The following is a 27,916-nucleotide window of genomic DNA, read 5'->3' as shown; positions in this document are numbered from 1 at the left end:
CGGGAGCTAGGAGAATATTGAAGAGTAGCGGAGGAAGGAGATGAAAGGGGAGGAAGCACAGAAACAAAGACACCTATGTCGACCAATGTTGAGAAAGGAGAATCAGGAGGAAGAAGAGGGCAGAGAAAGCGTTAAAAGCCAATGACGACCATCCGAGCCGAATTCTCACTTTTCTGGGCGGCGAGTGACTTGCGCCAGACGAAGAAGTGGGAGTGGAAGTTCTATTATGGAGTCACTACCAGCTCCACCAGACAATCTCAGACACAGCGTCCTTCCCTACGGCGGGCTCCGGCTAAGTTGCGCTGCCTCCGCCCTTCTCTGTCAGCACGCATCTATTATAAGCAGCTTTGTCTAGCATCCTACATACCCAGAGGTTGTGTGTTGTACTCCGTGCGTAAATCTAAACGGCGCTACAGGGAAGTATATACAAGTTATACAAGTTGGGAGGTTGGCTTCCTTCGAAGCACGCGTCCCATTTCCCGATCTGGTTAGCGTGCGAATAAGGTCGGCGGCCTTGGCATGTTTAAAATCTTTATTTCTTCCTCCAGCTATTACAATATATAGGATGGGGAGATACAGGATGCAAGGCAATACTGGATGCAGACGCCGTTCTGTCGGCTCTATTTTCGAGGCTGTTGCGGCTGTGGTGAGGTGAGAGGTGTTGCTTGTTGTCTCAAAGGGCAAGCGAGGGTACGAGGCACCGCCGGGTCCAGAGTAGCGGAGAAGGAATGACCAGGGCTCCCTGCACCAACGCGAAGCCAGGCCAACTATTTTATTCCCCGACTCACGAGGCCCCAAAGGTAGGTAAAAAAATGGGTGCCCTCAGCCCACGGTAAGCCCGATTAGCGGGAAGCGGGATGCCGCGGGGGGCAGCATTGAGTTGCTTAAAAAGCCACCAAGGGGGATCGGCCAGCAGGTTCTTGGTCGTGTTGCGAACCGATCATCGCATCGACGCATCCTTTGGCTGATACGATGAAGAAATAGGCGCCGCCATTGTGGGGGGCTGCCCGTAGCCTGAGATTACATACATATATATAGTAGCATCGTTGTGGAGCGGCCGATGAGACATGTCCACACGTCCAAGGCTTGTTCGCCTCACCTACGACACTGTTAAAAGGGCACTGCTATACTCCGTCAAAGCAATGGGTAAAAAGACACGGTTGCTTGCCTGGCATATATCGCCAGTCTCCTTTTCTTCCCCCCTGTACGACTCGAATGCGTAATCGGCTGACATTACATGGACTTTGTCATTATGGCGGTTACATACTTTTGACCCTTGTCGCAGCCTGACAAAGGCTTATGAGAAAATTGGAGTCTTTGCTGTTAAGATGGTCGCGATATTTTACTCTATATCGGTTGAGATGCCACCGACCCACACCACTCCCGTGCTGGCAGTTCGAGGTGCATCGTACGGGGCTGAGGTGCGGGTTTCACTCCATGTTGTGCAATGACGAACTTCTGATTATGAGAGGCTGCTGAATGGAAAACGTTCTTATTCAGATTCTCTCCTGATTATGTATTGATTTTCGTTATTTATTTGTTTGGCTCTACTTTCTTTTCTTTTTGTAGATGCAGCGGAGACCCTTGTCACCTCCATACCAATGACATTATTCTCGAAACTCCCTATCTGCTGACATTAATTCGTGACTCAGGGCCGATATATACTCCAGTCCCCAGCTTACAATGACTTTCGCAGGGTCTCGATCTGCTTGAGAACAGCAGACTTGCTGGTCCCGCCAATCGCGGACTTGAGCTCAACAGATCGCTCATAGTTGAACACCTCGAGGACATCGTCGCCAATTCGCTCGTCGACACCCTTGAACTGAGCAAGCGTCAACTTATCCATCGGGATATTCTCCTTCTCCGCCAACGCAACGGCACGGCCAGAGATGTGATGGGTTTCTCGGAATGGAACACCCTTTCGAACCAGGTATTCGGCAAGGTCGGTTGCGAGCATGTCGGGACTTAGGGCCGCGAGCATCTTCTCGGGGAAGACGGTGAGGGTCGCGAGGACACGGGCGGCGATGAGCACGCTGTCCTTGACGGTCTTCATGCTTTCGATCATCGGCTGGACACTCTCTTGCAGGTCCTTGTTGTAGGTGGATGGAATTCCTTTGATGGTCATCGTCAAGCCGGCCATGGCGCCGAATAGACGTGCAGACTTGCCACGGAGCAGTTCGAGGGAGTCACCTAGATACCAATTAGTACATATATCGATGGCGTTCGATGAAGGAGATCCTTACAGTTCTTCTTCTGTGGCATCAGCGAGCTACCAGTGGTATATGCGTCGGATAGTCTAACGAATCCAAACTCTGTCGTGCTGTAAATGATCAAATCCTCACTCCAGCGAGACATGTGCAGCATCAAAGTCGACGCCCACTGTAGTGCTTCTAGGATGAAATCACGATCTCCCACTCCCGCCATGCTGTTCTGAATCAACCCCTCGAATCCTAGTTCTTCTGCCATGGCGACTCTGTCAATTCCAAAGGCGTTTCCGGCAAGGGCACCGCACCCAAGTGGGCTCTTGTTGACGTGTTTTATCACCTCACGGAGACGTTCGAGGTCACCGAGGAACGCAGATCCGTAGCTGAGCATCCAGTGGCTCCATCGCACGGGCTAGAAAGATGACAGTTAGATCCAAGTAGGCAGCACGTATTGTTATGCGACTGGGTTGTCTCATACCTGTCCACGCTGAAGATGGGTGTATCCTGGCATTAAATAATCAATGTCTAGGGCTGCACGGTCCGTGAGAATGGTGAGTAGCTCAACGAGGAACTTCTCAGCTTCACGGAGCTCATCTCGGAGCCACATTCGCAGGTCAGTCGCAACCTGGTCATTTCGGCTTCGGCCACTGCAAACTGCACATTAGCCTTGAACCCATCTCGAAGATATATATACGTAAAAAGAGCGGTGTCGTACGTGTGAAGCTTCCCCGCAATGTCCTTTCCGATAATCTCGCCCAACCGACGCTCGTTGGCAGTGTGAATATCCTCATCTATACCATGCTGGATAACGAATTTGCCATCCTTCCACTCTTGAAGCACCTGAGTCAATCCCTTTTCGATCGCAGCGAACTCCTCCTTGGTAAGAATGCCGGTTCCAACGTTGGCGCGGGCAAAGGCGATTGATCCCTTGATATCCTGGGCATAGAACACCTTGTCGAAGTTAATTGACTCGTTATACGTGACCATCAACGGATCGAGCTCGCCTATATAAAGAAGACGGGCATTAGTATCACAGAGAGTAGATGTAGGAGCTCATGCGGGGAGATATGTGTTTTACCGGAGAATCTGCCACCCCAGAGCTTGGTTGCTTTCTGTGCTTCTGCCATTTTTACGGTGATATGAGGGTCAATTGATCGTTGAATTGGATTTCCAGAGCCTGTGCAGCCTGATTCTTCTTTATATCTGCTCGTTGCTTGTCTCGATGGAGGGACGCCCTTCTGATGACTTGGCTCCACCACGTGAAGTACGCCCAAAAAACTGTCTGCACTATTCTCATTGGCGCTAAATGCGAGTTTTGGTGCATCTCAGGCATATTAGGTAATTAGAAGGGCCTTTATCAGCTACGATGTCTAGCTAGCTCATGCGATTTGAGACCGGGTCACGCGAGGGATCTGGGGGAATGGGAATGGATGGGGAGAAAGATGGAGATTGAAGGGCGTGTATAGAAAGCAGTTCAAAAGGCGTAATTCTCATTTGTATGTATGTATAACGTCATCTAAAGAGCAAAGATATTGTAAGGGTATCTACGTCTCACAGCTTGACCTGGCCGGCATTCAGCTTCTCCCAATCCTTCTTCTCGAATGGCACATACGTCTTCCCTCTTAGCCAGTAAAGACGGTCTCTGCTCTTATTGCTCTCTAGAACATTGGGATCCACGCCCTCTGCGCGCAGCACAGTCTTTTGCTGCTTGTTGTTTCCCGTAATTTCTAGCACGCGAGTTACACGGAGAAACAATGGGGTTGCGTACTTGGGCAGGTTCTTGGTGACATGCTCGCCCAGCGACGAGAGAAAGGCTGCAGATGGCTCTAACTTTTCGGCATCGGGCTCAACTCCATTCATGACCAGGGCAGCACAGCCAGCGCGGCCGTCGTGATGGGGCAGCAGGACTCCATACACATTCGTCTCATAGACCTCAGGGTGAGACCCCAGGACTTCAGCAACTTCGTTAGTCGAGACGTTCTCTCCACGCCATCTGAACGTGTCGCCAATGCGATCAGAGAAGAACCATCGCCCTTCGGGATCGTAGCGAATAACATCGCCGGTGCGGAACCAAGCGTCGCCTTTCTTGAGAACGTCACGCAGGATTTTGGTATCGCTGGCGCCGGGGTTGTTGAAGTATCCCTGGAACTTTTCCTTGATATTCTGCGCATCTAGAGCATAGAGGAGCTCTCCAGGCTCGCCTCTCGGCATCCTTTTGCACAGTCCGGTCTTTGGATCACGCCAGGGCAACTCCGTGTCATGGTCCAGCTTGACGATAGCGGCAGAGCTGCCGAGGATCAAATCAGCTATTGCGCCCGATCGGCCAATGGCACCAGCGCTGAAGCTGTTGGATGACAGGTTCCATGCTCCCGAGGTTGATTCCGTCGCGGAGTAAAGCTCTCCTATGGTTGCGATTCCATATCGCTCCTTGACCCGGTCCCAGACATCCGGCCGTAGCCCATTTCCAAATGCCAGTCGCACGTTATGCTTCTTGTCAAGATCTTCACCCGTGTGAGGGTCCCGTTTGACTGGAGCTGCTAGGAGGTAGCGCATGGTCTCTCCAACATATTGCACGATGGTGGCGTTGTTGTTTCGCACATCATCCCAGAAACCCGAGGCAGAGAACTTGTGGCCAATGGCAAGACTAGTTCCGCTGGCTAAGCAGCCAACGAAGCCAAGGACGGCAGCCGTGGAATGATAGAGTGGCATACACTAGTTCAGATGTCAGTGGTCTATATCAAGAGAAAGATGATATTTTAATCACCGCAAGAAAGAACAACTTCGAACTTACCGTGTAAACACGATCGGTTTTCCTCAGTCCAAGCCAGTTGGAAACAAATGTTCCGGCCAGTAGAAGCTTGCCCCAAGAGATGATAGCCGCCTTGGGTAGGCCTGTGGTACCGCTGGTATAGATGAGAATACCTGGATCAGCTCGTTCTTGATTTTGTCGATCCGCATCGGGAGCTCTCCAGGGTTCTCGTCGTAGTATCTCGGCCTGCAAGCTCTCGTCATGGAATACAACCTTAACAGCACCGCCTTTCTCTCTGAAATCAAGAGCTCCCAGTTTTTCAACTAGCTCCGGAGGAACGGCGGCCCTGACCTCATCATCGACCAGGAACAGTCTCGCGGTAGACACCTTGACGCAGTGAGTTAATGGGGCGGCCGTCAGATTATAATTGATAAAGGCCGGAAGTGCGCCAACGCTCCATAGCCCCATCCAGATGAATATGAATGTTGCGGAATTCATAAAATCTATCGCGACGACCTCTCCCGGCTTGACGTTATGGGTGTTCCTGAACCAGTTCCCATAGCGAAGGGCCGTGTCGTAGGTCTGCCTGTACGTCCATTCCTTGCCCTGATATACCAAGAAGACCTCGTGCGCCTTCTTCGGGTTCAAGGCAAACTCCTCCAGCAGGTAAAAGTGATTCCACTTCCTGCTTCTGTCTCGAAGAGCTCCTCGTATGACCGCCCTCGCATATGAAGATATGATGCCTAGATCGTACGATATCCCCAGTTTCGCGTTCAGGTAGGCAAGCGTCGCGACAGCAGCTGGGGCCGCAAGTGACAGTGGAACATCCGGCAGGTCGGGCAGCCCTTTTTCAAAAAAAAACACATTGCGTTAGTTAAAAGGGTTAACAGGTAGAAGTAGCAGCTGCAATCCTACCTGCCATGGAGGCCATGCTGCCTATCTTATCGAGAATGCTCATGGCTGGAAGATGAGACGAAAAAAGTAGTCTTGCGATCAAATCAAAACGAAGCTCACGCGGAAATCACCACCTTTCGCAAGTCATAACAGTGCCTGTAATCTAGAACGGCCCTCCCCAGTGAATTTTTGCTCCCAGCAGTATGCCAAAGTCCGCCGTGCAGTGCAATTCATGATGCGATCGAAGGGCTCCATGTACGGTATATGGGGGAAACTGGAGAGCGAAGGGGGTGGATCGTCGTATGGCGCGTGAAAGTCGATGCCTCGGCACGTTCGCGCCTCCACCGCCGGTCGTCCATCGTCCATCGCATCTTTCCTATGATCTGGCAGCGTTCGCGCCAGACAGCTCGGCTTCATCTTTGGCATCCTCGCCATGGCCTCCAGACGTCCAGCATGAGGGAGACATGTGATGGGATGCCGATACGAGTGCCCAGCGAGGGGCCAGCACGGCGTCCAGGTCGATATCAACTGAAGCTGCTTGGACGAGCAGGAAGTGAACCGTCGCTCTTCCTGTCGCGATATCTATATCTTCTGTGAGACGGAACGATCCTGATGCTCCCCGTACTTCGTGTTATATGCCATCCCGAGCCACGGAGGAACAGCTGGACTCTGGGGAACTCCAACGCCCCCGGACAGCAGCCGGATCCTGCGCCTTGTCCTCTGGATCAATTCCTTAGCTCCGGGAGCTGAGTTTCGCCAATATCTAGTCCCTGTCGCGCCTTTGCATTATTCCGCACTCTTAATCTTTATTTGAATGACGGTGCTATAGTGGCACAGCTCGAGACATCACGACGGAGGACGCCGTACCTCCAGAGAATAGGAGATCTACGGAAAACCAATAAAAGGACTGATATTGCTACACCCGTTTCTAGACACGTCTCGAACGGCCAGAGTAATTCCACAGCTGAGATGAAACAAGCTGGAGCAGTGGAGAATAGTTTATCCCTGTCTTTTGGTAGCGAGATTTGAGCAAGCCGTGCATTCGTCATATTCAGAATTCCCAACGGATGATATGACCCATCGAATATGTGAACGAGGTTAATTACGGATGAAACAGAGGATCATATTTGAATATATTCATGTGAATTGAAAAATTGAATTGAAGTTGGCTATGTACAAAATCCCTTGCCTGTCAAACTATGTACATCAAAAGGCAGAGAGGCGGAGGGGAAGAGAAAGGGGTAATGCATTTAGCAGCCTGGGCCGGCGTCGAAGCTGTTGACGCGCTTGGATCCATGCTTAGCATTGCTTCCGAGACCACGCTTGGCGAAGGCCTTCATGAGAGCACACTTGTTCTGTCCCTGGGTGAGAGCTTGATCGGCATCGATGATAGCGTCACGGGCTTGCATGAAGTTGGGGTTGCATGGCATGAGGGTCATTCCGTCGAGGACGAGCTTCATGGCGAGGTTGCGGCCATCAGATGGGACACCGTTGACCATCTTTGGCATGATGTTCTGGTTCATGCCGTGCTCATCGATCAAGTTCCACAGGACGTCGTAGAGGATGGTGGCCCAGACGGTACCGATGCCGTGGACTTCGCTCATTCCCTGCACATCAGCATAGGTGTAGGGGTTGGTCTGCATGTTGGTAGAGTATGGGTATTCACGGATACCGCCCTTCTGGTTGGCAGCCCACTCGCCCATGGTGTAGTCAGTGTCGTGAGTGTCTCCCTGCTTCAGACGGATGGCAGTGGCATAGAAGTCACCCCATCCCTCACCCATACCACCGGCCTCAAGGTCGTTCAAGCAGTTGGAGTTGGCTGGGCCACCACAGAGACGGTTGGAAAGACCGTGGGCGTACTCGTGGATGACAATACCGGCCTCGAGATCACCGTCACGGTTTGGCTGAGCGGTGGTCCAGGTGTACATTCTCATACGGCCGTTCTGGCCATCTGGGGGAGTGGCGAAGTTAGCGTTGTTGGTACCGGAGCCGTCCTGGGCGTTGCAGATGGCGAAGTCCTCGCCGGCACCACCCTTGTCACCGTTGTTGGCCTGGAAGTTACCAGCCTCCTCAGTGAAACCGAGAGCGTAGAGGACATCGTGGAAGGTGTTGGTGGTGTAGAACAATTGGGTGATGGCGAAGTCCTTGTAGTCCTCTGGGCTCATCTGCTCACTGTAGTCGTAGACGAAGCTGAGTTCGGGGCTGTCGGGGCGGTAGTTGTTCTCCCACTGCTCACCACCGCTTGGGTTGTCCTGAGCGGCGATGTTGTTTCCGCGGGTGACGGTGTAGTCCATCTGGCCGTCTCCGTGCCAGGTGAATGGAGAGCCGGAGCCGGTGGTGTTCCATGGGTCCTTGATCATGGAGGGCTGACCCTCAGTTGGGTCGTTGAGACCCCAGGCGAAGACCTTGTAGTCGGCGGAAGCAACGTAGTCGACAACGTTGTGGACCTTCTCGGACTCCTTGGAGTCGACGTAAGAGAGGAGCCAGTTGTCACCGACATCGGTCTCGACTCTCCAGGTGAGGTGAAGCTTGCCATCCTTCTGGATGTAGACAAGCTTGGCCATTGGCTCAGAAAGAGCACCGGAAGTACCCTCGAACTTGAAGGACTCGGTTCCGTCCATTGGCATAGCCTTAGCGCTCTCTGGCTTGACTGGGAGCTTCAAGGTCTTGATAGCTCCGTGGAGAGCCTTGACGGGGTCAGAGAAGTCACGCTTGACCATTGGGTTGGTCTTTGGGATCTCTCCCTCGAAGAAGGAGTTTCCGAAGGTGAAGACCTTGCCATCACGTCCAATCTATAAAGATGAGTAAGCTGATGTTCGTATTGTAAAGACTTGAGTATAACTTACGTTGACGTTGAAGTCGGCGTTGTCGATGTCGAGGCCGTGGGCGGTCTGCTTGAAGTGGACGTGACCGATTCCGTTGGTGCCAATGTAGTGGTCCTTGACGGTGCGGAAGGTCATGTTGGGGAAAGTGCTCTTGACCAGCTTGGTGGCAGTGGAGACGTAGTCATCATCCTTGGAGTAGGTGAAGGCGTGGGTCATCTGGGAAGTGGTCTTGTGCTCAGAGTACTTGGCTGCGGAGGTGAATCGATATGCGTTGACATCGATACCGCGTGGGCTGAGAGCAGATTGTGGGCGAGCTGGGTGAGCAAATACGCCCAATGGCAAGGCTGCCGCGAGCCCGGCGAACAAAAGTCCGTGCATGTTGATGTCTGTCTTGAGAGAATACCGGCTTCACTGAAGGACAAACAGGAGAGAGAGAAAGAGAGTGAGGATGTGGATGGTGTGGAGGAGTTGGGCTGTTGTTCGAATGAAGACTCTGCTTGATTCTTTCTGTGTACCTTCATGGACATCTTCAAGTCTTATATAGAACTGTTGCCCCCCTTGCCAATTCCAAAAGTCTTATCATTCTTGCCGTGCCGGGTCTCCATCTCCCTGCTCGTGTGCAAGGGGGGGGAGGGTGGTCCTGAGGTAACTCATCCCATTCCTTCATGCTTCGCCGTAATACCCATGTGAGGCCAACCAGCATGCAGGCATGCAAGCATACAAGGCTCTCACCCGGCCCAGAGAGCTTGAAAATGCGCAGGTCTGGCGGCTGATTGGGATAGGTCCCCGCTCATCTCGGTCCGTGTCAAACCTCATCTTATCAGAGGAGGGGAGTAGGAGTGAGTACGGAGCATAACCTGCCCTGCTCGCCAAGCAGGGAGATATTATACGGGGTTTTCGGCGCGCTAACAAGTAACGTAGCTTCAGCCTGTCGATCGTTCTGGGTCGGTCATGCCGAGGCAATCGTACTCCCACACTCGATTGGCATATAGGGCGTCATCAAACATCAGGCCCGGCTCCGTTTGCTCCATAGGAGATGATGTTAATTAGGTCTTCCAGAAGGCTCATAGGTTCGCCAGTTGCGGTCATCAGGTCCTGTCTTCGCCTCCGCTATACGGCACATTTTGCCCACTGGGGAGGTGTCATCGGAGGTCCTGGTCAGGTCACTCTTGGACGCAGCGTAGATCACGGCCGGACGAGAAGACGATGACCTTTCAATACGGCTGGGCTCGGACGAGAGCATGAGGTTCATCCATATCAGCATCATCCTTCATCGACGTGTTGGAGATGCGATCAAAGAGGAGATGTTGATGGGATGATCAGTCTCAATCGCCTGCCCGTTCTGCGCTGGCATCCCGCTCCACGAAGCATGCTAGTGTTTGAGACAAGAAAGCCGGTGATAAGCTTGCATGGTACCTGAAAGCTTAGGGACTGAGCAGAACTCGCGAAGTTCTCTCTGTCGTGTCGCAGGTCGCAGGTCGCAGGTTGATGGGCGTGTAGATCTGACGGAGACGACGCCTGGGATGGTAACCAAGTGCGTTTGGCCTTGCCTTTAGCGCCCAAACCGGTCGAACCTTGGCCTCCGTCACCTTCCCCTGACATATAACCACCCTTGTCCATAGGAGAGATACGTACGCTGTCTAGGATCTCCAGCTGTTGGATGGATGTTCAGGAACAGCGCTCGCCCTGATCTACGAACCCTTCTAGAATCTCCATCTCTACGGCCCGCATCTACGCTACTCGCTCAGCTCTGGTAACATCAACATCAACATCAATATCAACATGACCAAGAACATCAACATGAATGACCAAGATGAGCTCGCATGTTCTGTGGGGAAGGCGGGGTATGAACATCTATCCAGGGAGCCAGGTCGTTCGTGGTAAACGCTCTGGGGAGATATTATATCCATATTATACGTGAGTTAAGACGCACGTCAGGATGCATCATGCACCGCTAACTTTCTACCGTCGTATCCCGGCTGGGCATATACATGCTCTCCACAGAGATAGAAGATAGGAAGAAGATAGGGATACACTTCTAGAAATAAGCGATAGAAGCTTTGCTCCTATACCGGGAGTGAAATGCTCTCGTTCCGGCTGCAACCCTATCTATAGATGGTCTACGTCACCTAAGTCATCTGCTATCATATAATATATGCATCTCCTGCTTCTCCTGATTCTCCGTTTTAGCAGACGGATATTTGGCAGGGTCGCGGAGCTATAGGCACAACGTACTGCTGAGATGGAGTAAAAGTCCGGTGGTCGGTGCTATTACCATGGCTCCCAGGTCTCGCATGGATACCCCCTTAACCCACTTTCTCTCCGGTTTAAAATGATTTCCGAACCCCAGACTGCTTGGCTTCCCCTGCCAATGCCCTGCCAGCACCGCAGGCATGTGTTGGGTGGGTTTTATCCCGCATGGAGTGTCCATCCCTTCGTCAAGGCCTCACATTCCTAAAGAGGGGATCGTCTGAGCATCATCTTCGACTGAAAATAGAAGGCCGAAGTAGTATCTGCCCCAGGTTAAGCATTCGGAAACTACCGGCTTTTGCTTGGAATCCGGGGAGAGCAGTTCATTCTTCAGTCCTTCCATGCTGGCCGGGAGACTCAAGCATTCACGAACGCCGTCCGCTCGCCCGAAGACGAAGGGTGAAAAAAAAAACACCCCCAGAATAAGGTATCCTTGGCCACCCGCCTCGGCATGCTTGAAACTTGCTTGGGAGATGCGATGGTTCAGTCTCGACGACGCCACTTAACGTCTGCTTCCTGGTTGATATTATTAAAGGCTGGTGGTTGGAATCCAAGATGAGGGACCCTAACGTGGCGATTATATTGCAGGCAGCAAAGGACGGAGTCGTAGGGATGAGATGAAGCAGTATCAAGAGCGCCGAGAAGAGTATCACTCGGCAGAGTTGCTTTACATCCGTCTCAACTCACACCCATATCCTTGATTCCTCGCGCCTCCCTCCTTGGCATCGGATGCCCTTGCAACAACGGTCAGCCCGCCGCTTCAACTCTTAAAAATAGCCGCAAGTTATACTCTCGTGTCGCTTACTTGGGTGGCTGCTAATGTTCCGTTCAGCCGCATTATCACGACGTTCACTCTTGCCTCCAACCAACGCTAGGAGGAGGTGCGTGCTATGAAAGGCAGCCTAGCAGAATGGCATCTATTTCCTCACGTTGAGAAGGCTTGCAAACTTGTCCAGTTGTCAGCTGTCATGAGTGCCGATCAGTGCTGCTAAGCCCCCGTAGCAATGCACATCAATGGAGGCTAGATATTATTCTAGAAATCGATCGACAAACCCCAATTCCTTCTGAACAGGAACGATGTGGGTGTTCCTCCGCATCGTATTGCTATTCTCTGCATCGCTGGTCCACTGTCTCTCCCGCGGCCAACCACGCTGCTTCGGTCGGAGTTACATATTATGACTCGTGAAGAACATATGTATATGCGAGTGATGATCGCCAAAGTCACACTTGCACTATACATGTACGTCTCAGATAACTGCCTGGGAGTATAAAAGTTAAACGGATTCTCCCCCGCATCCTTATCTGCGATGGAAAGTTCTTCATCCTTGGACGGAGAGGGCGTTTGGACTCTCACATTCCGCAATCCGTAATAATCGCGCCATTCTTGGAAGCGAGAAGCTTCTCGGCAGATGGTACGGAGTATAAACTACGCGAAAAGAATGAAAAAAAATGCTTAAACCACCAAGAGCCCTTGGAATTTCCGATGTCTAAAAGTGGAACTATAGTTCGACGGATATGATTAAACATGGGCGACCAGAAGAAACCCGCCCGGCCCAGTTATCGTATCGCAAGCTTTCGTCCGGCCAACGGGATATTCTCATACTCCTCTTCCATGAATTCCTTCAACAGGTCCAAGCCAGCTTCGAACTCTTTGGCGTCAATCGCATACCCAACACGAACATAGCCCGTATACTCGCCGGGGCCAAAGCACTGCGCGCCAGGAACCAGCAGCACGCCTTTCTTCTGCAGTAACTGAGCGCAGAACTCAAGGTCATCCACAGGCTTACCCATCTTTGCGAACTTGACGAATGCAACGCTGCTAGCAACTGGCTTTACCCACTCGCATGCCCACTTGTACTTTTCTATGAAGGATACGAGGAGGGCAAGATTCTGTCGCGCGAGGTCTGTGTTGCGCTTTAACAGAGCGTGCAAGCAACTACCATCCAAAGCATATGCGGCGACTGCTTCGTCAAGCTGGCTAACGGAAATAGTAGTGTATGAACGCAGTTTTGTGCACTGGTCGATAAGTTTCTTGTTGCGAGATGCGATCCAGCCAACGCGGATTCCAGGTAAGGAATACACTTTCGACATCGAGCCGGTTACTATCACATCGTCGTACCCGAGAGATAGAACAGAGGGTGGGAACTCTTCATCTCCAGGGTGGACGGAGTGGAAGAGAGGCCTGAAGATTTCATTGCTAAAGACAACGATCGAATGTTCCCTGGCGATAGCTATAATTTCCTTTAGGGTGGTGCGAGGAATGATTGCACCCGTGGGATTTTGAGGGTTGCTACAGGAGGTATAAGCGAGATCTCATTTCCACCAAGTATAAATATATTAAAAAGTACTCACTTTAGCACGATCATCTTTGTATTTGGTTTAATGAGGCCCTTTAGCTCCTCAACATCAAGCTTCCACTTGTCGTCTTCCTTAGCTTTCCATAGAGTGACATCGGCCCCGAGTGACTGGGGGACCGAATACAGCAGCTGGTAGGTAGGATAATGAACAATTACATGATCATCCGGCTTGCACAGGGCCTGGAAAACCAAGTAGTTGGCCAGAGATGCACCGCTGGTAATAGTAACATTCTCGATTGGCAGTGGAACAGGCGTCTTGACCGAATAAAGGCCAGCGAGCGTTGAACGCAGCGCCGTCGAACCCGCCATTTCGCCATATCCAAGACATCTAGATAGGACCTGGGTGGACAGAGGGCCTTCGTTCGACTCCGACTTATCTTCAGATAGAGCCGTTAGATCCTGTATCGAGATGATTTTGGCACATGAGCTGGAGAGGTCATATTTTGCTTCTGCAGATTTACTATCAATCCACTAGGTATTGCATGCTGTGTTAGTTGGATTTCTCCGTCTACTGCTGGGTAGAGACATACTCGTTCCATGGCAAGGTACTCGATTTGAGCCATATTGAATATCCTCCAGGCGAATAGGAACCGGTGTTATGTTGGAAGTAGAGATACGAAGATGTGAATTTTGGGATGTTGCGAATTACAAATAAATATAAATTTACATTTTTCATCCCACCACGTCCAAATATTTAACCATTTCAGCCATAAGCCACAACCCATAAACATGTCGGTAGAAATAAAGCTACGGCTCTCGTATAGATAGACTCAGGACTAGCTGCTTCTTATGTCGATGATACGCTAACCATGCAGCAGATATATGCAGAATCGGGTGTATGAAGTACTATATGTAGAATCGGATGAAGTATGCTGATATCCATAGATCAGTTCACGCCTGTATATAGATATTATAAAATCTTTTAATATAGCCTTACTGGCCAATATATTATCAAGGGATATGCTAAAGACAGCCTTTTATATCTAATATTTACTACCTTATGTCGTCTCTAAGGCCATCGTAAGTCCTGACCATGTATCCATCCGTTGGTCGGATAAGGCTCGCTACCCTATGCTACCTTTACAGTAAGCCAGAGCTAGAAGTATAAGGCAGGTTAAGCGTTAGTAAATAAAAAGTAATAAAAAGTAATAAAAAGTAATAAAAAGTAACGAAATGTCTTTATGCAAAGAATAACTCAAAAGATACGGTTCAGGGCTTAATCTCTATCTTCAAATTGGCCTCACATAGTCTACGGTGAGATCGTCTACGAGAGATACTTTATATCCTGGACACTCATACTCACTGACTGAAGTAGAGTCGTCGATATAACTATTTGGTAGGACTGTAACGGCCTTGGCCCGGAAGAACGTCACCGCGATGCGCCTCGGCGAGCTGCAACCTCAACGGACCAACCTCCGCATTCTCTCCACCATCACCATCTTCACCAACGTCACCGTCGCCCTTCTCATCGGGCCCGCTTGATACACCATACACATATTCTGCAGGCCTGTTACAGCTCTGCCTCTCCAGGGACGCATCCCTGACGCCGCGCGCCTCTCTCAAACCGCCGGATCATCTACGCCCGGAGCTAGGCAGACAGCTAAACGCCCTGGAGCCGACATCCAAAGAGCCATCACACTCGACAACCGTGGCTCTGGATATAGCCCATACTAGACCTTGATGCTATCCTAATCTCGAGCTGATCCCCGCGTGGCTGTCATCGCCATTCGTTTTCAGGCCGACAACACGTCCTACGCTCCTTGACCGCGACCGACACGATGGGGCCGTTTGCGCTCCTCGGCCTCCTCGCCCTTCTCCCTGCGCTACAGTCGACATGGCAGGTCAGTGGCTACGAGCTCAATAACAACACCTCAGAGAATTATATCTCCCGATCGGTCCCTTTCACTCTCCGTGACACCAGACCGCCAGAATGCCCTCCTTGCTTCAACTGCCAGCTCGATGCGTTCAAGTGCCACCAGTTTGGAAAATGCAATAAATTCAACGGCAAATGCGACTGTCCCCCAGGATTTGGCGGAGATGACTGTTCTGAGCCCTTGTGTGGTTCGCTGGCCGATGGACGGGACAGAACTCCTCGCAAGGGCCCGACCTGCCAGTGCAAGGATGGCTGGTCGGGAATCAACTGCAACATGTGCGAGACCAATGATGCCTGCAATGCCATGATGCCTGAAAAAGAAGGAGGAATCTGCTATAAGCACCATAACCAGGGAGAAACGATAGTTGAAAACTATCAGATGTGTGATGTCACCAACAGAAAGATTCGAGATATGCTCAAGGAACAAAAGCCGCAGGTGACTTTCTCGTGCAAAAAGGCGGACGAAACCTGCAACTTTCAATGTAAGTTGATAGATATCTACTCTGCCTGACAAACATACAATAATAGAGCTAACCACCACTTCCCTGTCTAGTCTGGGTCGATCAACTGGAGTCATTCTACTGCTCACTGGATAAATGCAAGTGGCAAATGGAAATAACGCCGAGCACGAATATAACGACGTATACGTGCGAGAATATTAAGTGCGGATGCGTTCCTGATCGAATGCTATGCGAGACGAAGGGCGTTAGTTTAGAGCCGTTGTTTGGGGAGCTTACAGGCCCGGCCAAGTTTACTTCAACGTCTACTCAAGGCGGCAGCTCTAGGGATGGTAGCACTTTTTCGGAACCAGTCATTGATAAAGTGATATCGGACATGTTTGGCGACAAATCTATTCTACTAGACTGTCGCTCCAGCGAGTGTTTATACAAGACGGGAGTGCCAGGCTACAAGCCTCCTGTGAAAGTTATCAACACCCCACTCATTGCCGGTGTTATCGCCGGGTGCTCGCTTTTCGTCGTCGGCGCTATCCTCCTCGTCTGGTACCTCTCGAGACGCAAGGTTTACAGTCAATATACTGCGCTCTCTGACGATTCTGACGATGAGGGCTCAAAGCTCATGGCAGACCATAAACCGGCGTCACTGCAATTTGAAAATATTGCGTATTATATTAATGGCCAGCAGATCCTTGGAGGTATCCGTGGCATTGCGCGCAATGGCCAAGTTACTGCGATAATGGGCGCGTCTGGCGCAGGAAAGACAACATTCCTAGACATCCTTGCCAAAAAGAACAAACGAGGCATCGTCCACGGCGATATCTATGTGAATGGTGAAAAGGTCAACGACAATGAGTACCGAAAGGTTGTTGGATTTGTTGACCAGGATGATACAATGCTGCCCACTCTAACGGTCCACGAAACTATCTTGAACAGTGCCTTGCTCCGTCTACCTCGGGATATGAGTGATGCAGCTAAGCAACAGCGGGCATACGAGGTTGAAAAGCAACTTGGTATCCATCATATCAAGGATCAACTCATTGGTTCCGAGGAGGGCAAAGGCCGCGGTATATCAGGCGGCGAGAAGAAGCGTGTCAGTATTGCATGCGAGTTGGTCACAAGTCCAAGTATATTGTTCCTTGATGAGCCAACTAGTGGTTTGGTAGGTCCCTCATTTCTGTCAAATTGAGCTCAACTTTTCTAACATGAGAATAGGACGCCTTCAATGCCTTCAATGTGGTCGAGTGCCTGGTCAACCTAGCTAAAACATACAACCGCACGGTGATCTTCACTATCCATCAACCTAGATCTAACATCGTTGCTCTATTCGACCAATTGATTCTGCTAGGAAAGGGGAAGACGGTCTTTTCAGGGCCATACTCGAGCTGCCAGTCTTACTTTGACAATATCGGATACTCTTGCCCCCCAGGATTCAACATCGCAGATTATCTCGTGGATTTAACAATGCACGCAAGCCAAACTCGTTCTACAGAGGAGCCGGCCGTAAATGTTGACGCCCATGATAGCAACTTCCGGACCGCTTCTAGTAGCTTGAGGGCTGTGAAGTCTGTTGCCAGCGCTTCCAATGCTAGCATCGACAACGGTAGCGCTGTTGAAAGTGTCCAGGAGTCGCTGCTAAGGCCAAAAGACAAACGACGTTCCTCTCTCAAGCAGCGTCAGGATAGACAACTTTACACTCGCAAGAGGACCTCCGGACTTGAATCCCCACCCGAACCGCAAACAGATAATGAAGATGGTCATGTTGTGAGCCTGGCTGAGCGTGCTCAGCAATGGCTGCCACTATCTAAACAACAAGGACATGTTCCCCCGCAAATTTTGGAAGACCCGGACCATCTACCTCCTATCGCATCTGGATATGCCACAGATCTCGACGTACTTGTTTCATACTACGCCAATTCAAACGTGGCTAACTCTATCCGTGAAGAAATATCCACTTCCGTTCAAGACGCACTCTCTGCGAACGGATTGACTGACCCGTCGCAACAACAGACTAATGATGGTACTGCTGGCCAGATGACCGGCTATGCGAGGGTTGGCTTACTCCGACAATTCGTTATCCTGTCAAACCGCACCTGGAAGAATCTTTACCGAAACCCGATGCTCATGCTCACCCATTACGCGATCGCCATCCTCCTTGCTGTTCTATCAGGGTACCTATTCTACGGCCTCACAGATGATATCAAGGGATTCCAGAATCGCCTTGGCTTGTTCTTCTTCCTTCTTGCGCTTTTCGGCTTCAGTACACTCACAAGTTTGACTGTCTTTTCCTCCGAACGGCTACTATTCGTGCGTGAGCGCGCTAATGGATATTATTCCCCCATCACCTACTTTACAGCCAAGGTTATGTTCGATATTATACCTCTACGACTAATTCCTCCTATCATAATGGGTGTTATCATTTACCCTATGGTGGGACTTATCCCAGACTGGCCGGAATTCTCGAAATTCATCCTCATCCTTGTTCTATTCAATCTTGCCGCCGCAGGCATCTGCTTGTTCATCGGCATCGTCTTCCGAGACCCAGGTGTCGCCAACTTAATTGGTAGCTTGGTGATGCTGTTCAGTCTTCTATTTGCTGGTCTACTACTCAACCATAATGCAATTCCCAAGTCAGCGCTGTGGTTGCAAACAGTAAGTCTTGATAACTTAATTCAAACCCCCTGTTGAAACGTGCCTTGCTGATTATTTATGCTAAATTAGCTATCCATTTTCCATTATGCCTTTGAGGGCCTCATCGTTAATGAGGTCACTTTCCTAACCCTCATTGACCACAAATATGGCCTTGATATCGAGGTCCCAGGCGCTTCAATCTTGAGTGCCTTTGGTTTCAACAACCTCGCCCTGTGGAACGATGTTATCGGACTGGGTGTTATCTCCGGTGTTTCAATCGTCGTCGCCTATGCAGCCATGCACTTCTTGCTTGTTGAGAAGAGATAGGAGACCGGCTCCTCCCTGGGTCTTATTATACATAGAGGAGAATACCATTTCGTTTGTTAAGACGTTTCGATTTATGTTTTTGGGATATCATTGTATAGCACGCCTCCTTCGTTTCGGCACCCATACTATATTTATATTGCCAGCGCACTCCACTTGCTTATATCAATCTTGCTCGGTTCCTATACTCTTGTCTTTCTAGGGACAAGTTGGTACTTGAAAGCAACTGCGGGGCTGTTTTTATGAGTTTCATAACCTGGTCCTTTGCGACTTTTTACACGATAGATACACGGACATACCCTTATTACTGTTTGTTAGAATAAATAATATCACCCTATCAATTGTATTTTCCTTCTGACCTGTTCATCCAAGTGAGAGTCTGATCAAGTTCTCCGTTCCTGAAGTACGTAGTCTATGTTCCCATATCTAATTTATAATCGACATATCCTGGGTTCATGATCCAGTAAATCATATGGTACATGCTCTAGCATGCAACGCGCCAACGAAGCAAACTGCGAAGGAAATAATACCGAAATCCCCCCTAAACCAGCATATAACGCCACTCACTGTTTCTTCTATATATAAAGTAAGGAGGGAAAACTAGCGCTACGCTAGTTGTAAGGAAGGTAGTCGAATATACCAAACGGATATAACGATGAATATATGAACCACGCCTGAACCAAAGAACGGTAATCCAGTCCATGCAGGTGAACCCAGGTTCAATCCCAAGTTGAACAATCCCGCCAAAAATGGACCACCGAGAAGCGTTCCAAACATAATGATAAGAGAAATAATGGAGTATAGCCTTGCACCATATTTTGGGTCGACAAAAGAAGAAACCAGGCTAAGGCATACCGCGTTGAAGCCACAGCCGAGTGTATAGATTGTCACTGCGCAAACCATGATGACGAATGTTGGGGAGAAGCCGATGGCAAAACTACCTATCGTGAGGAACACAACACTTATTTTGGAAAGCCATAAATCTTTCATGTTGCTGGATAAACCGAGAGTGTTTGAGAGGAAGCTGGACGAGATAGGTAGAACAAGCAATAGGAGAACGATGCTGACGCAGGCCATAAAGGAGTGAACGAAGCCGGCTTTCGATATGGTGGTGTCATACCGTGTCGATGCGTATAGCAATAGCAGATCGATCTGTTTTCGGCCCAGCGTTGAAAGAAGGAACGTGGAGAGGATGAGTAGGACAGTACGGTTGTTAAGAACAGATTTCGATTCTTTCCATGCTGTTGAAAAGAGGGTCCTTAACTTGGCTCCAAGGGAAGCGCGAGCGAACTTCCCGTGTACGTCGTGAGGATCATGCCCAGAGATGTTATCGTCCATAAATGCAGGTTCTGAATGATCAACGACAGGCCTCTCAATCTGTAAGGGAATGGTTTCCGGTAGCAGTAATATTAGAGGACAGCAGATGGTAAAAAACGCCGTCCCAAAGTAATAAGGTAGCCACGGGCCAAATTTCATCATCATAGCCGATCCAATAGACGGTGCAAGAAGTTGAGCGACCACGACAGTTAAGGATGTCTGAAAATAGACGGTCGACCTATATATCATGTGTTAGCTACTAGGTAAAATTCTAGCACAAGGTACTCGTGTAGGAAGTTTTCTAACCGATTCACTTCATCAACCACGTCGGCTATCATAGTCATAATCATCGCATTGGTCACACCTGGCCCACCACCTATGAATGCGAATATACTCCCAACCCAGATTGCTCGAAGGGGTATGTAACGATAGAACGTGCAGACCATCAAGGCCCATAAAACGCCCAATAGGATGCCGGCCATGGTCAATCGTAATACAAACCTGCGGCCATACCGAGGGTTATCGGCTAATTGGCCATAGGGAAGAAGGAGTAGGATACCTGTAGTTTAAAACGAGGCTAGATCAGCTACGGCTCGATGCCTAGAATGGATAACTGAGTAGAAAAAATGCCTATGACAAGGCGGGTAGAATAATTGAAAGGATCGGCCTGCATACTAGGAAGTGCGTCGAAACTCGCAGCCAACGCCTGTACATACGCTATCTCGCTTTGGACAGCTTTTATTTTGCATTCCGACTCTGGGATATCTTGCGGATATGGGAAGCGATCCGGATGGTGTTTATCGAAGTAGTTGCGACAGGTAATCACTTCAAAGATGCGGGTTTGCGGTATGAAATCGAAAAATGCGGCAAATTCTAGCGCGAATAAAACAATGATGCACAGGACGATGAATTTGGTTTGATTTATCTTCCTTCTCACAGTCACTGGCTCAGACGGGTTCGGTATCGGTTCATCGCCGACCTCCTCGTCTGACTGCAAGAGGGGATCATCCTGTTCTGTATTCATGACGTCTAGCTCCGCATCTTCCATCTTGCGTAGGCGATATATCCTGACGCTTCTGATTGAGCCGTACAGCGACGCAATGGACGAGTGAGGAGGGAATCCACGAGAAGACCGGTCCTCAGGCTGAAGCTGGGACGAGACCTATAAATCTGACGGAGGTACAGGTCGTACAGGCTAACCAGGGCGTGGATCCAGTTCAGACCATAGGTTCCTCAGCCTGAAGAAAACTCCCTCGAGCTCCCCATCGCGCAGCGAGGCAGCCGTATTGATATATAAATAGTCTGACGTATATAAGCCTTTTGCCCAATATTGGTCGGCCCATGCAGAAACTCTAAGACGAGATGTTTCCACCAGGCTATTTTTGCATCTATCAGCTTCCCTGCTTGGCGGGAAATGTCGAGAGAAGAGCGAATAGAGCGAATCCAAAGACGAGAGGGATCATCGAGGGCTTGTGGCGCCGTAGGATAGACGTCTCTGCCGCATCATCAGTGCAGGCGAAGTCTTCGTACTCTATATGTCCATAAATATGCCGTGGCTGTGCTATCAAGTCAACATCTCAACAAGTTGGCATCCGTATCGTATATTGCAGTAAAACCGCTTCCGTGTGCGCACAAAGGGAAACGTGCGTCCTCTCTAAAGCCATTCAAACCTCGAGGCTCTGTCAGAACAGAGCGTAAAAGGGTTGATCCTTGCTAGCGAGATAACTAGCTGGTTTTTGGTGTTTATATTTTTTTTTCGACGGGGAGAAATCTTGGGCGGAAGACGACGAAGCCCAATCGGGTAATTCCCACAACTTCAAGATCCCACGGAACAACAACACCGTCTGCGCAGTCCAACTCCAGCTTGTATCCCCCGAAGATCTGCCATCCAACAGTCGACTCTGCGCGCTTCTCGACCCGTCGACCACCGACCGACCGACCTTTCTTTTCTCCAACCTCACTGTCCGCATCCCGTAAGTCCAGCTCCAGCCTCCTTTCCGCCTGATCCCTTGCATCATCGACACTCGGCGACCGCCTGTTGATACGGCTTCTTCCGCACGATTTCCTAGCATAACCAGCCAGTCTAGCGGTCTCTAACTGTATCAGCAACAGCTTTATCTCTCAGCTGTCTCCATGATGTCCGGGGAAGCATGGCTATACCTCCTGGCGGTCCTCATCAATGCCGTCAACCTCTTCCTACAGGTCTTCTTCACGATCATGTATAGCGATCTGGAATGGTATGTACTCATATAACTCTTTCAGCACATGGGCTGAGGAAGAGTCTTGCAAGACTCTGTCAAACAGGCCTCATCGTGCCCTTGGAAATGTGCACTGGCTGACTCTATCTACTATTATAGCGACTATATCAACCCTATTGACCTGTGCAACCGCCTGAACGCCTATATCATTCCTGAAGCCGCCGTCCACGCCTTTATAACCTTCCTGTTCATCATCAACGGCTACTGGCTCACAATCGCATTCAACCTCCCCCTATTAGCATACAATGCAAAGAAGTATGTTCACACCCCGCGGTTAACTGCATATCCCGCCAACAGCTTTCATTATTTGTCGTTTGGCTATATGGGGGCATACAGGCTAACAAACTACCCTTCTCTTTGTTAGGATATTCGAAAACCAACATCTCCTCGATGCCACAGAAATTTTCCGAAAATTGAACGTTCATAAGAAGGTAGGGCCTCCAACTCACCATACTCCTAGCAATACCTGTTCTAACCCGTGGTTTGCAACCTTTCTAGGAATCCTTCATCAAACTCGGTTTCCACCTAGTCATGTTCTTTTTCTACCTCTACAGCATGATCGTTGCCCTCATCCGAGACGAAACTCATTGACTACGTGATAAGACAGCTCATGCCATGCAAAACGGTCGACCGCACAATTACAACTACTAGTTAAAATATTCAAAGCGCACATAACACCAGGGAGAGCGACGAGGGAATCACAACGAAGGCAGTTTATTGGTGGATTCTTTTTTTCTTGTTCTCACACGTCCCAACAAAATAAAATGGGATTTGAAACGCCTTTGTATTAAACACGATGTTCCTCTTTTTTTTATGATAATGCCCCCCACGAGTCCTAGTATGGAGTCTGAATCCTTGCTAGATTTGGTGGAGATGAGAAATGCGAGAACGATTCCCGATCCTCCGATATCCCCCCACCTTCCGTCTCATTATGAGCGGACCTCGAATATGGACGATCCTCCTCTTTGCCTACTTACACCCTCACTCGCTTGTAATGTTTAGTTTAACTGGGTCCATTGTTGCACCTTGCTTGGGGACTGATGCATGCGAAGGATTCAATATCTGGGAACAGGACCTTGGAGCAACGTTGTAATTATTTACTACCTGTTCCCCCCGTTTCCTGACATGTTTATAATTAAAAAAACTACTTTAGAGAGCTGTGAATAATGAAAGCCTTTATATGATAATTGATCAAGAATTTATTTAATTTAGTCTGTCTGTCTGTGAATGAAGTGTAGATGCCACATGGAATAGAAAAGAAGGCCCTTCTAAGTCAAAAACGCTGCAAAGCAAAATGTTCCCAGCATGTAATAGCAATTTCTGGTCTCGCCGTGTTCTCTCTTGTCTTGTAGGTGTATTATCGAACTTTTGCAAAAAGAAAAAGAAAATGAGATTAAACTCGGAATGTCAACAGTGAAAGGGATTATGTCGAAGGAAAGAAGAAAAAAAACTAAGCAAGGATATTTTAACAAGAAAGGAAGCGGTGAGTGACCAACTGGTGACAACAACAAATTGTAGCACGGATTGGGGAACTGCAAATAGTGAAAAGGGAAAAAAAAACCCCTACAAAGACTGGCTGTATGTATCGTTACACCTTTCTTCTCTTTTTTTTTGTTCATTTCTGTTTTTGGGTTAAGATATCCCTCCTCTTGACTCGGCTTTCGTAAAGTTTCGTGCTATTGGTAGATTGATGCGAGAATGTATGTAGAAACGAAGGTGAGGTTGTAAACTGAACGAGTGGATGAACCTTGTCCAATACGGTTGACTAGCTCGAAGGTATCCGGAAGATCGAGGGGTCTGTTTGTGTGTGTGTGAATAGTCCGTTATTCGTAAGCTCCAAGACTCTAGTGGTATTTTAACGAAGGGTTCGAATCTCGGGAAAAAGTAACAACGGTATTCACTGTCTCCGACAACGCCATTGCAAATTATTATTTCTAAAACAAATGAGGTCTGTTCGTGTATCGAGATGCGAGAGCGAAAAAAAAAAGAGAATATGTTATTTCGATAACATATCTGAAAACGAAGGTTTTGTCAGGGTCGAATTGTTAAACGCGTCCGTGATTATGGCGATGTCGATAGTGGCTAGCGAGTGTGTCCTTTAGGAATTGAGGGAGAGACTGTGGAACTGGTTCGTCCATTCATTCTGACCTGGATGGGCTCTGTGGCCGCCGGCGTTTAGTCGACCAAATTCAGCAGCATTGGGATCCATCATACTATAGTTGGTCGGTGGGTATGATGAAAACGGGTCGGTTTGGGGTTGAATACCAGCTCCAAACCCAGTATCAGGCTGCCTAGCAACCCCAAAAGTTTGATATGGATCTAGATAAGGAGGACGCATTCCGGCCTGCCCAGCATCACGGTTAGATGAATCAGGGTATAGAGCTGGGGAGAGGCCATGGTTAATGCTGGCGCCATACTGGCCAAAGTCGGGCTGTCGACGACGGTCTGCGTGGGCATCCTGTCCGTATCCCATCAGCCCGGCACCGGGAGCTGGAGCGGGCAATCCAGTGGATGGAGTGACGAAGGAAGCAGGGTTGATGGCGGACATCCAGATGCGGGTCTTGTATATCTTGAACAAGTCCGTCACCAAAGAATTAAAGTTGATGTAAGAGTCAGCAAAATAGTAGAACGTGAGCTTCTTCCAGTCCCTATAATTGTATTACAGTTAGTAAAAAAAAAAAAAGATAAGTAGATCAGCAGAAAATAGAGGTTATATACTTACATTTGGAATTCAGCATCCAAAATTTCCATGTTAAGACGGTGTTCTGCAACTTTCTGCTGGCACACACGTTTCGCTTTAGCTTCGTTCCCTTCCTTATCACGAAGAGTCTGGATTTCATGGTTTTGAGCAAGTCGTTTGATTAACTTAGGTTTTATTTCCGCGCTCTGGGGTTCCTGGGCTGTGTGTTGGGATTGAGGGCCCATGCCACCGACGGCGCTACCTGGCGCGCCACCCAAAGATGGAGGTCCATTCGGGTTAATTGCGGTACCGCCTGCTTGGTTCTGGCGTGAGAATAACATCAACCATTTGTAATGCTCCTCGGCATAATGATCCTTGAGTTCTTTGGCCTTTGCCCAGCTGATATTAGCGTGGGCTACAGTGCCCAGGTCGGTACCACGGTCAGCTTCAACAATGACGAGCTCGCCAGCTTTGACCTCTAGGCCAGTACCCTCTTGGATATAGAATACATCTGCTCGGTAACATTTGAATGTGACAATGAAGAGCTGCTGGTTTTGATGTGGCTGGCCGAGGGCTGCGTGTTGACGGCCAAAGGCATTTGGCATGACATATGCCTGATGAAGCGAGGTTGAAATCCCAGAGGATGGAATGCCTTCTTGTCCGGGTGCGTATGACGCTATTAAAACCGCTGTTAGCGTCCAGTACGGCAATTGTGTAAAGTCAAACAAAGACAATGCGCTTACCAATATCAGCGGACGAGGCATTTAATCCATTGTCTGCAAAATTTCCTTCATCACGGGTAAGTAGCGAAGATGTCGATCCAGCCGATGCACGGGTTTCACTAGACGAAGGGAAAGAAGAGGAGGGGTGTCTCGTCAAGGTATCAGCAAAGGAATGGCGACGACTCTGGGGTATGTCGGAGATACTGCCAAAGCCCAGTGAACTCTGCCACTGAGCCCTCTTGATGTTCTCCAAGGTACGGTTCTCCAAGGACGCAAAAGTAGGAAACTGCTTCTCTAAGTTGGTCGAGTGCTCGCTAAAGCGTCTTCGTGCATTGCTGCGGGAGTTGTTGTAGCCTGCGAAACCGCCAACATCTTCTAAGTCGTCTACAGCTAGGTCAGACTCCTCAGGCACGCTACCCTGAATCGGGTGAAGCTTGTGAGTCTGAGCCATAGAATAACCGCTGTTAGCAGAAGTTGACGAGAGGGTACGGTCACGGAATCTTGGCCCTTCAGCTTGGCTAGATGCAGCTTGTCGCAACATTGCGTTCTCCATGGTGAGTTGTTCGATTGTACGTGCTTGGTTAGATGCCCAGTTATTGTTATTGGGTTCCATACCGTTGGGGCTGATGTCGTCATCATCTTCGCGCACTCGTCCCAGAGTCGCGGGGTCATGCCCCAATTCCAGCAAGCTGGGGCGAGATGAACGACGCTGAACGGAAGAGTATGGCGCAGCAGGTCTGTTGCGGCTGACAGGCGGAGCTGGTTTGTTTGAAGTTGCAGTAGGGGGAGGGGGCATGCTGCTGGATTCTGGGTCCAGCTGCCCGACGGAGTATGACTGAGAGCGGTACGTTTTGGGGGTTGGGTGAAGTGGAATGGCAAATGGGATCGGGGGATCGCCAGATCCTTGGTGTGCAGCTGCATTTCCTTGATCTTCACCTGATGTGCTAATCATGTTGGGAGGATTTGAACTCGTAGGCGACTGGAGCACCTCTACCATGCGAGAAGGTGGCTCCTTTCGATTTTCAGCATTCCAGATTCCTGTACCCCATGGAAAAGAACCACTGCCAGATGCGTTTCCCCAGTTAACAGATGTTGCCACTCCAGGGCTTGTAGCAGTACCCCACGATGTTTGATCTGCAGCGGGTGTGGTGGGATTGGAGTTGACAGGAGAAAATGAGCTAGTGGCGGGGAGTGAGGCTTTCCTCATAAGGGTGCTGGGCACTTCGTTAAGCCAAGATGTTCGGCGACGTTGGTTTGCTAAAGGTGTAGGCTGGGTTTGAGTGTGATGGTGATGGTCTACTTCGTCGTCTGAAGAAGCAAGGGCATCAGAGTCGGGGGTAGAACGACGGACACCAGGACGTGATTTCTCCAGCAATATAGATGCATTGTTGCCCGGCGTGTTTGCAAATGCAGCGCTCGCGGATCGTACCGGCTGGCCGTTTCTAGCTGAAGCCGCCATAATTATCGGAGAGGAGTATAAAACGAATAGAAACGAAAACTGGTTGGAGGGTCCCTTCCAAGTGTTGTTCAGTGCCGATACTTCAGCGTGGAGGGACACGGCGCTACTGATGCAGCGCGTAGGATTGAATTTTGGGATGTAGCTTAGTTGACGCTCATCCAAGGTCCAAGTAAGTCCCCGGATTCAAAACAAGAGGGCCTGCTCGCATGTGTCGACAAATGGTAATATCTCTCACTAGGGCGAATAGAAAGGTTAGAATGGTCCCGACCGAAGCTGCAACATAAATCAAATCGATCTCTGATGAACGCCACAGTATGACGTCTTCATGTAGATAATATTTTCCTTCGATCTGTAGGCTGTCGCGATAGGTTCGCGACAAGAGACTTGAAAACGTCGCGTGGCTAGTAACACTCACACGTGCGTCAACCCCGATCTGGGGAAAGTTGAGAGGGCGCTACCACTGGCGACACGCGCCAGGGAAATCACCGAAGGAGTTACAATAGATCTAAGCTGAGACGAAAGAAGACGGTCAGCATATGAACCTGATATGATAACGCCGGAGGCGGAAGTATGCGGGTTGCGCAGCAGCTCGCCTGACAAAGAGATTGACAGCCGCCACCGAAGGTTGGAATGCGACCTACCCCGTAGTTTCAAGGATGCGACGTAATATAATATTCTGCCGAGTAGAACGAGGACCTGAAAACTGGAAATCCATCGCGCGTTAGTCTGAGAAGCGGACGCCGGCGACGCGGACGAGACGAGAGAGGATGAACATACTTGTCTAAGATCGTACGAGGGTATAAATCTTTCGCGATTCTAAATTGTCTCCCCCAACCCACGCTCAGAGGAGCATACGCACAGCGACGAGATGCAGGAAGGAGATCAAGGTCGTCTGGTATGCGCAACCTGTCAAATAAG

General features: G+C 49.7%; 8 protein-coding genes across 8 annotated transcripts; 2 read left to right on the top strand and 6 right to left on the bottom strand.

Annotated features, from left to right (window-relative positions):
- Positions 1-1,678: 1,678 nt before the first annotated feature.
- Positions 1,679-3,331, bottom strand: GIQ15_02233 (argininosuccinate lyase; the record flags this gene model as incomplete). The annotated part of the gene is made up of 5 exons (XM_033549650.1): positions 1,679-2,190; positions 2,244-2,616; positions 2,683-2,851; positions 2,965-3,208; positions 3,283-3,331. 5 exons carry the CDS (start codon positions 3,329-3,331, stop codon positions 1,679-1,681), a joined length of 1,347 nt encoding a protein of 448 aa, XP_033406811.1.
- A 424-nt stretch (positions 3,332-3,755) lies between these two features.
- On the bottom strand, positions 3,756-5,911 carry GIQ15_02232 (fatty acid transporter protein; the record flags this gene model as incomplete). The annotated part of the gene is made up of 3 exons (XM_033549649.1): positions 3,756-4,916; positions 4,996-5,798; positions 5,869-5,911. The coding sequence occupies 3 exons, from the start codon at positions 5,909-5,911 to the stop codon at positions 3,756-3,758; spliced, it is 2,007 nt and encodes a 668-aa protein (XP_033406810.1).
- Positions 5,912-7,097: 1,186 nt separating this feature from the next.
- Positions 7,098-9,050, bottom strand: GIQ15_02231 (extracellular elastinolytic metalloproteinase; the record flags this gene model as incomplete). The annotated part of the gene is made up of 2 exons (XM_033549648.1): positions 7,098-8,639; positions 8,694-9,050. The coding sequence occupies 2 exons, from the start codon at positions 9,048-9,050 to the stop codon at positions 7,098-7,100; spliced, it is 1,899 nt and encodes a 632-aa protein (XP_033406809.1).
- A 3,429-nt stretch (positions 9,051-12,479) lies between these two features.
- On the bottom strand, positions 12,480-13,842 carry GIQ15_02230 (aspartate aminotransferase; the record flags this gene model as incomplete). The annotated part of the gene is made up of 3 exons (XM_033549647.1): positions 12,480-13,212; positions 13,275-13,750; positions 13,810-13,842. 3 exons carry the CDS (start codon positions 13,840-13,842, stop codon positions 12,480-12,482), a joined length of 1,242 nt encoding a protein of 413 aa, XP_033406808.1.
- Positions 13,843-15,057: 1,215 nt separating this feature from the next.
- Positions 15,058-18,565, top strand: GIQ15_02229 (uncharacterized protein; the record flags this gene model as incomplete). Its single annotated transcript, XM_033549646.1, has 4 exons — positions 15,058-15,634; positions 15,706-16,769; positions 16,823-18,259; positions 18,329-18,565. 4 exons carry the CDS (start codon positions 15,058-15,060, stop codon positions 18,563-18,565), a joined length of 3,315 nt encoding a protein of 1,104 aa, XP_033406807.1.
- A 603-nt stretch (positions 18,566-19,168) lies between these two features.
- On the bottom strand, positions 19,169-20,927 carry GIQ15_02228 (uncharacterized protein; the record flags this gene model as incomplete). The annotated part of the gene is made up of 3 exons (XM_033549645.1): positions 19,169-20,117; positions 20,186-20,210; positions 20,555-20,927. The coding sequence occupies 3 exons, from the start codon at positions 20,925-20,927 to the stop codon at positions 19,169-19,171; spliced, it is 1,347 nt and encodes a 448-aa protein (XP_033406806.1).
- Positions 20,928-22,012: 1,085 nt separating this feature from the next.
- Positions 22,013-22,728, top strand: GIQ15_02227 (Emp24/gp25L/p24 membrane trafficking protein; the record flags this gene model as incomplete). The annotated part of the gene is made up of 4 exons (XM_033549644.1): positions 22,013-22,116; positions 22,237-22,392; positions 22,502-22,568; positions 22,636-22,728. The coding sequence occupies 4 exons, from the start codon at positions 22,013-22,015 to the stop codon at positions 22,726-22,728; spliced, it is 420 nt and encodes a 139-aa protein (XP_033406805.1).
- Positions 22,729-24,235: 1,507 nt separating this feature from the next.
- On the bottom strand, positions 24,236-26,998 carry GIQ15_02226 (PSP1 domain-containing protein; the record flags this gene model as incomplete). The annotated part of the gene is made up of 3 exons (XM_033549643.1): positions 24,236-24,785; positions 24,860-25,493; positions 25,561-26,998. 3 exons carry the CDS (start codon positions 26,996-26,998, stop codon positions 24,236-24,238), a joined length of 2,622 nt encoding a protein of 873 aa, XP_033406804.1.
- Between the last annotated feature and the right edge of the window lie 918 nt (positions 26,999-27,916).

Source organism: Arthroderma uncinatum, assembly GCF_011692745.1.
Source record: "Arthroderma uncinatum strain CBS 119779 chromosome Unknown scaffold2, whole genome shotgun sequence".
Lineage (NCBI taxonomy): Eukaryota > Fungi > Ascomycota > Eurotiomycetes > Onygenales > Arthrodermataceae > Arthroderma > Arthroderma uncinatum.
The sequence above is the reverse complement of the archived record's forward strand: the minus strand, read 5'-3'. Positions and strand labels throughout refer to the sequence as shown.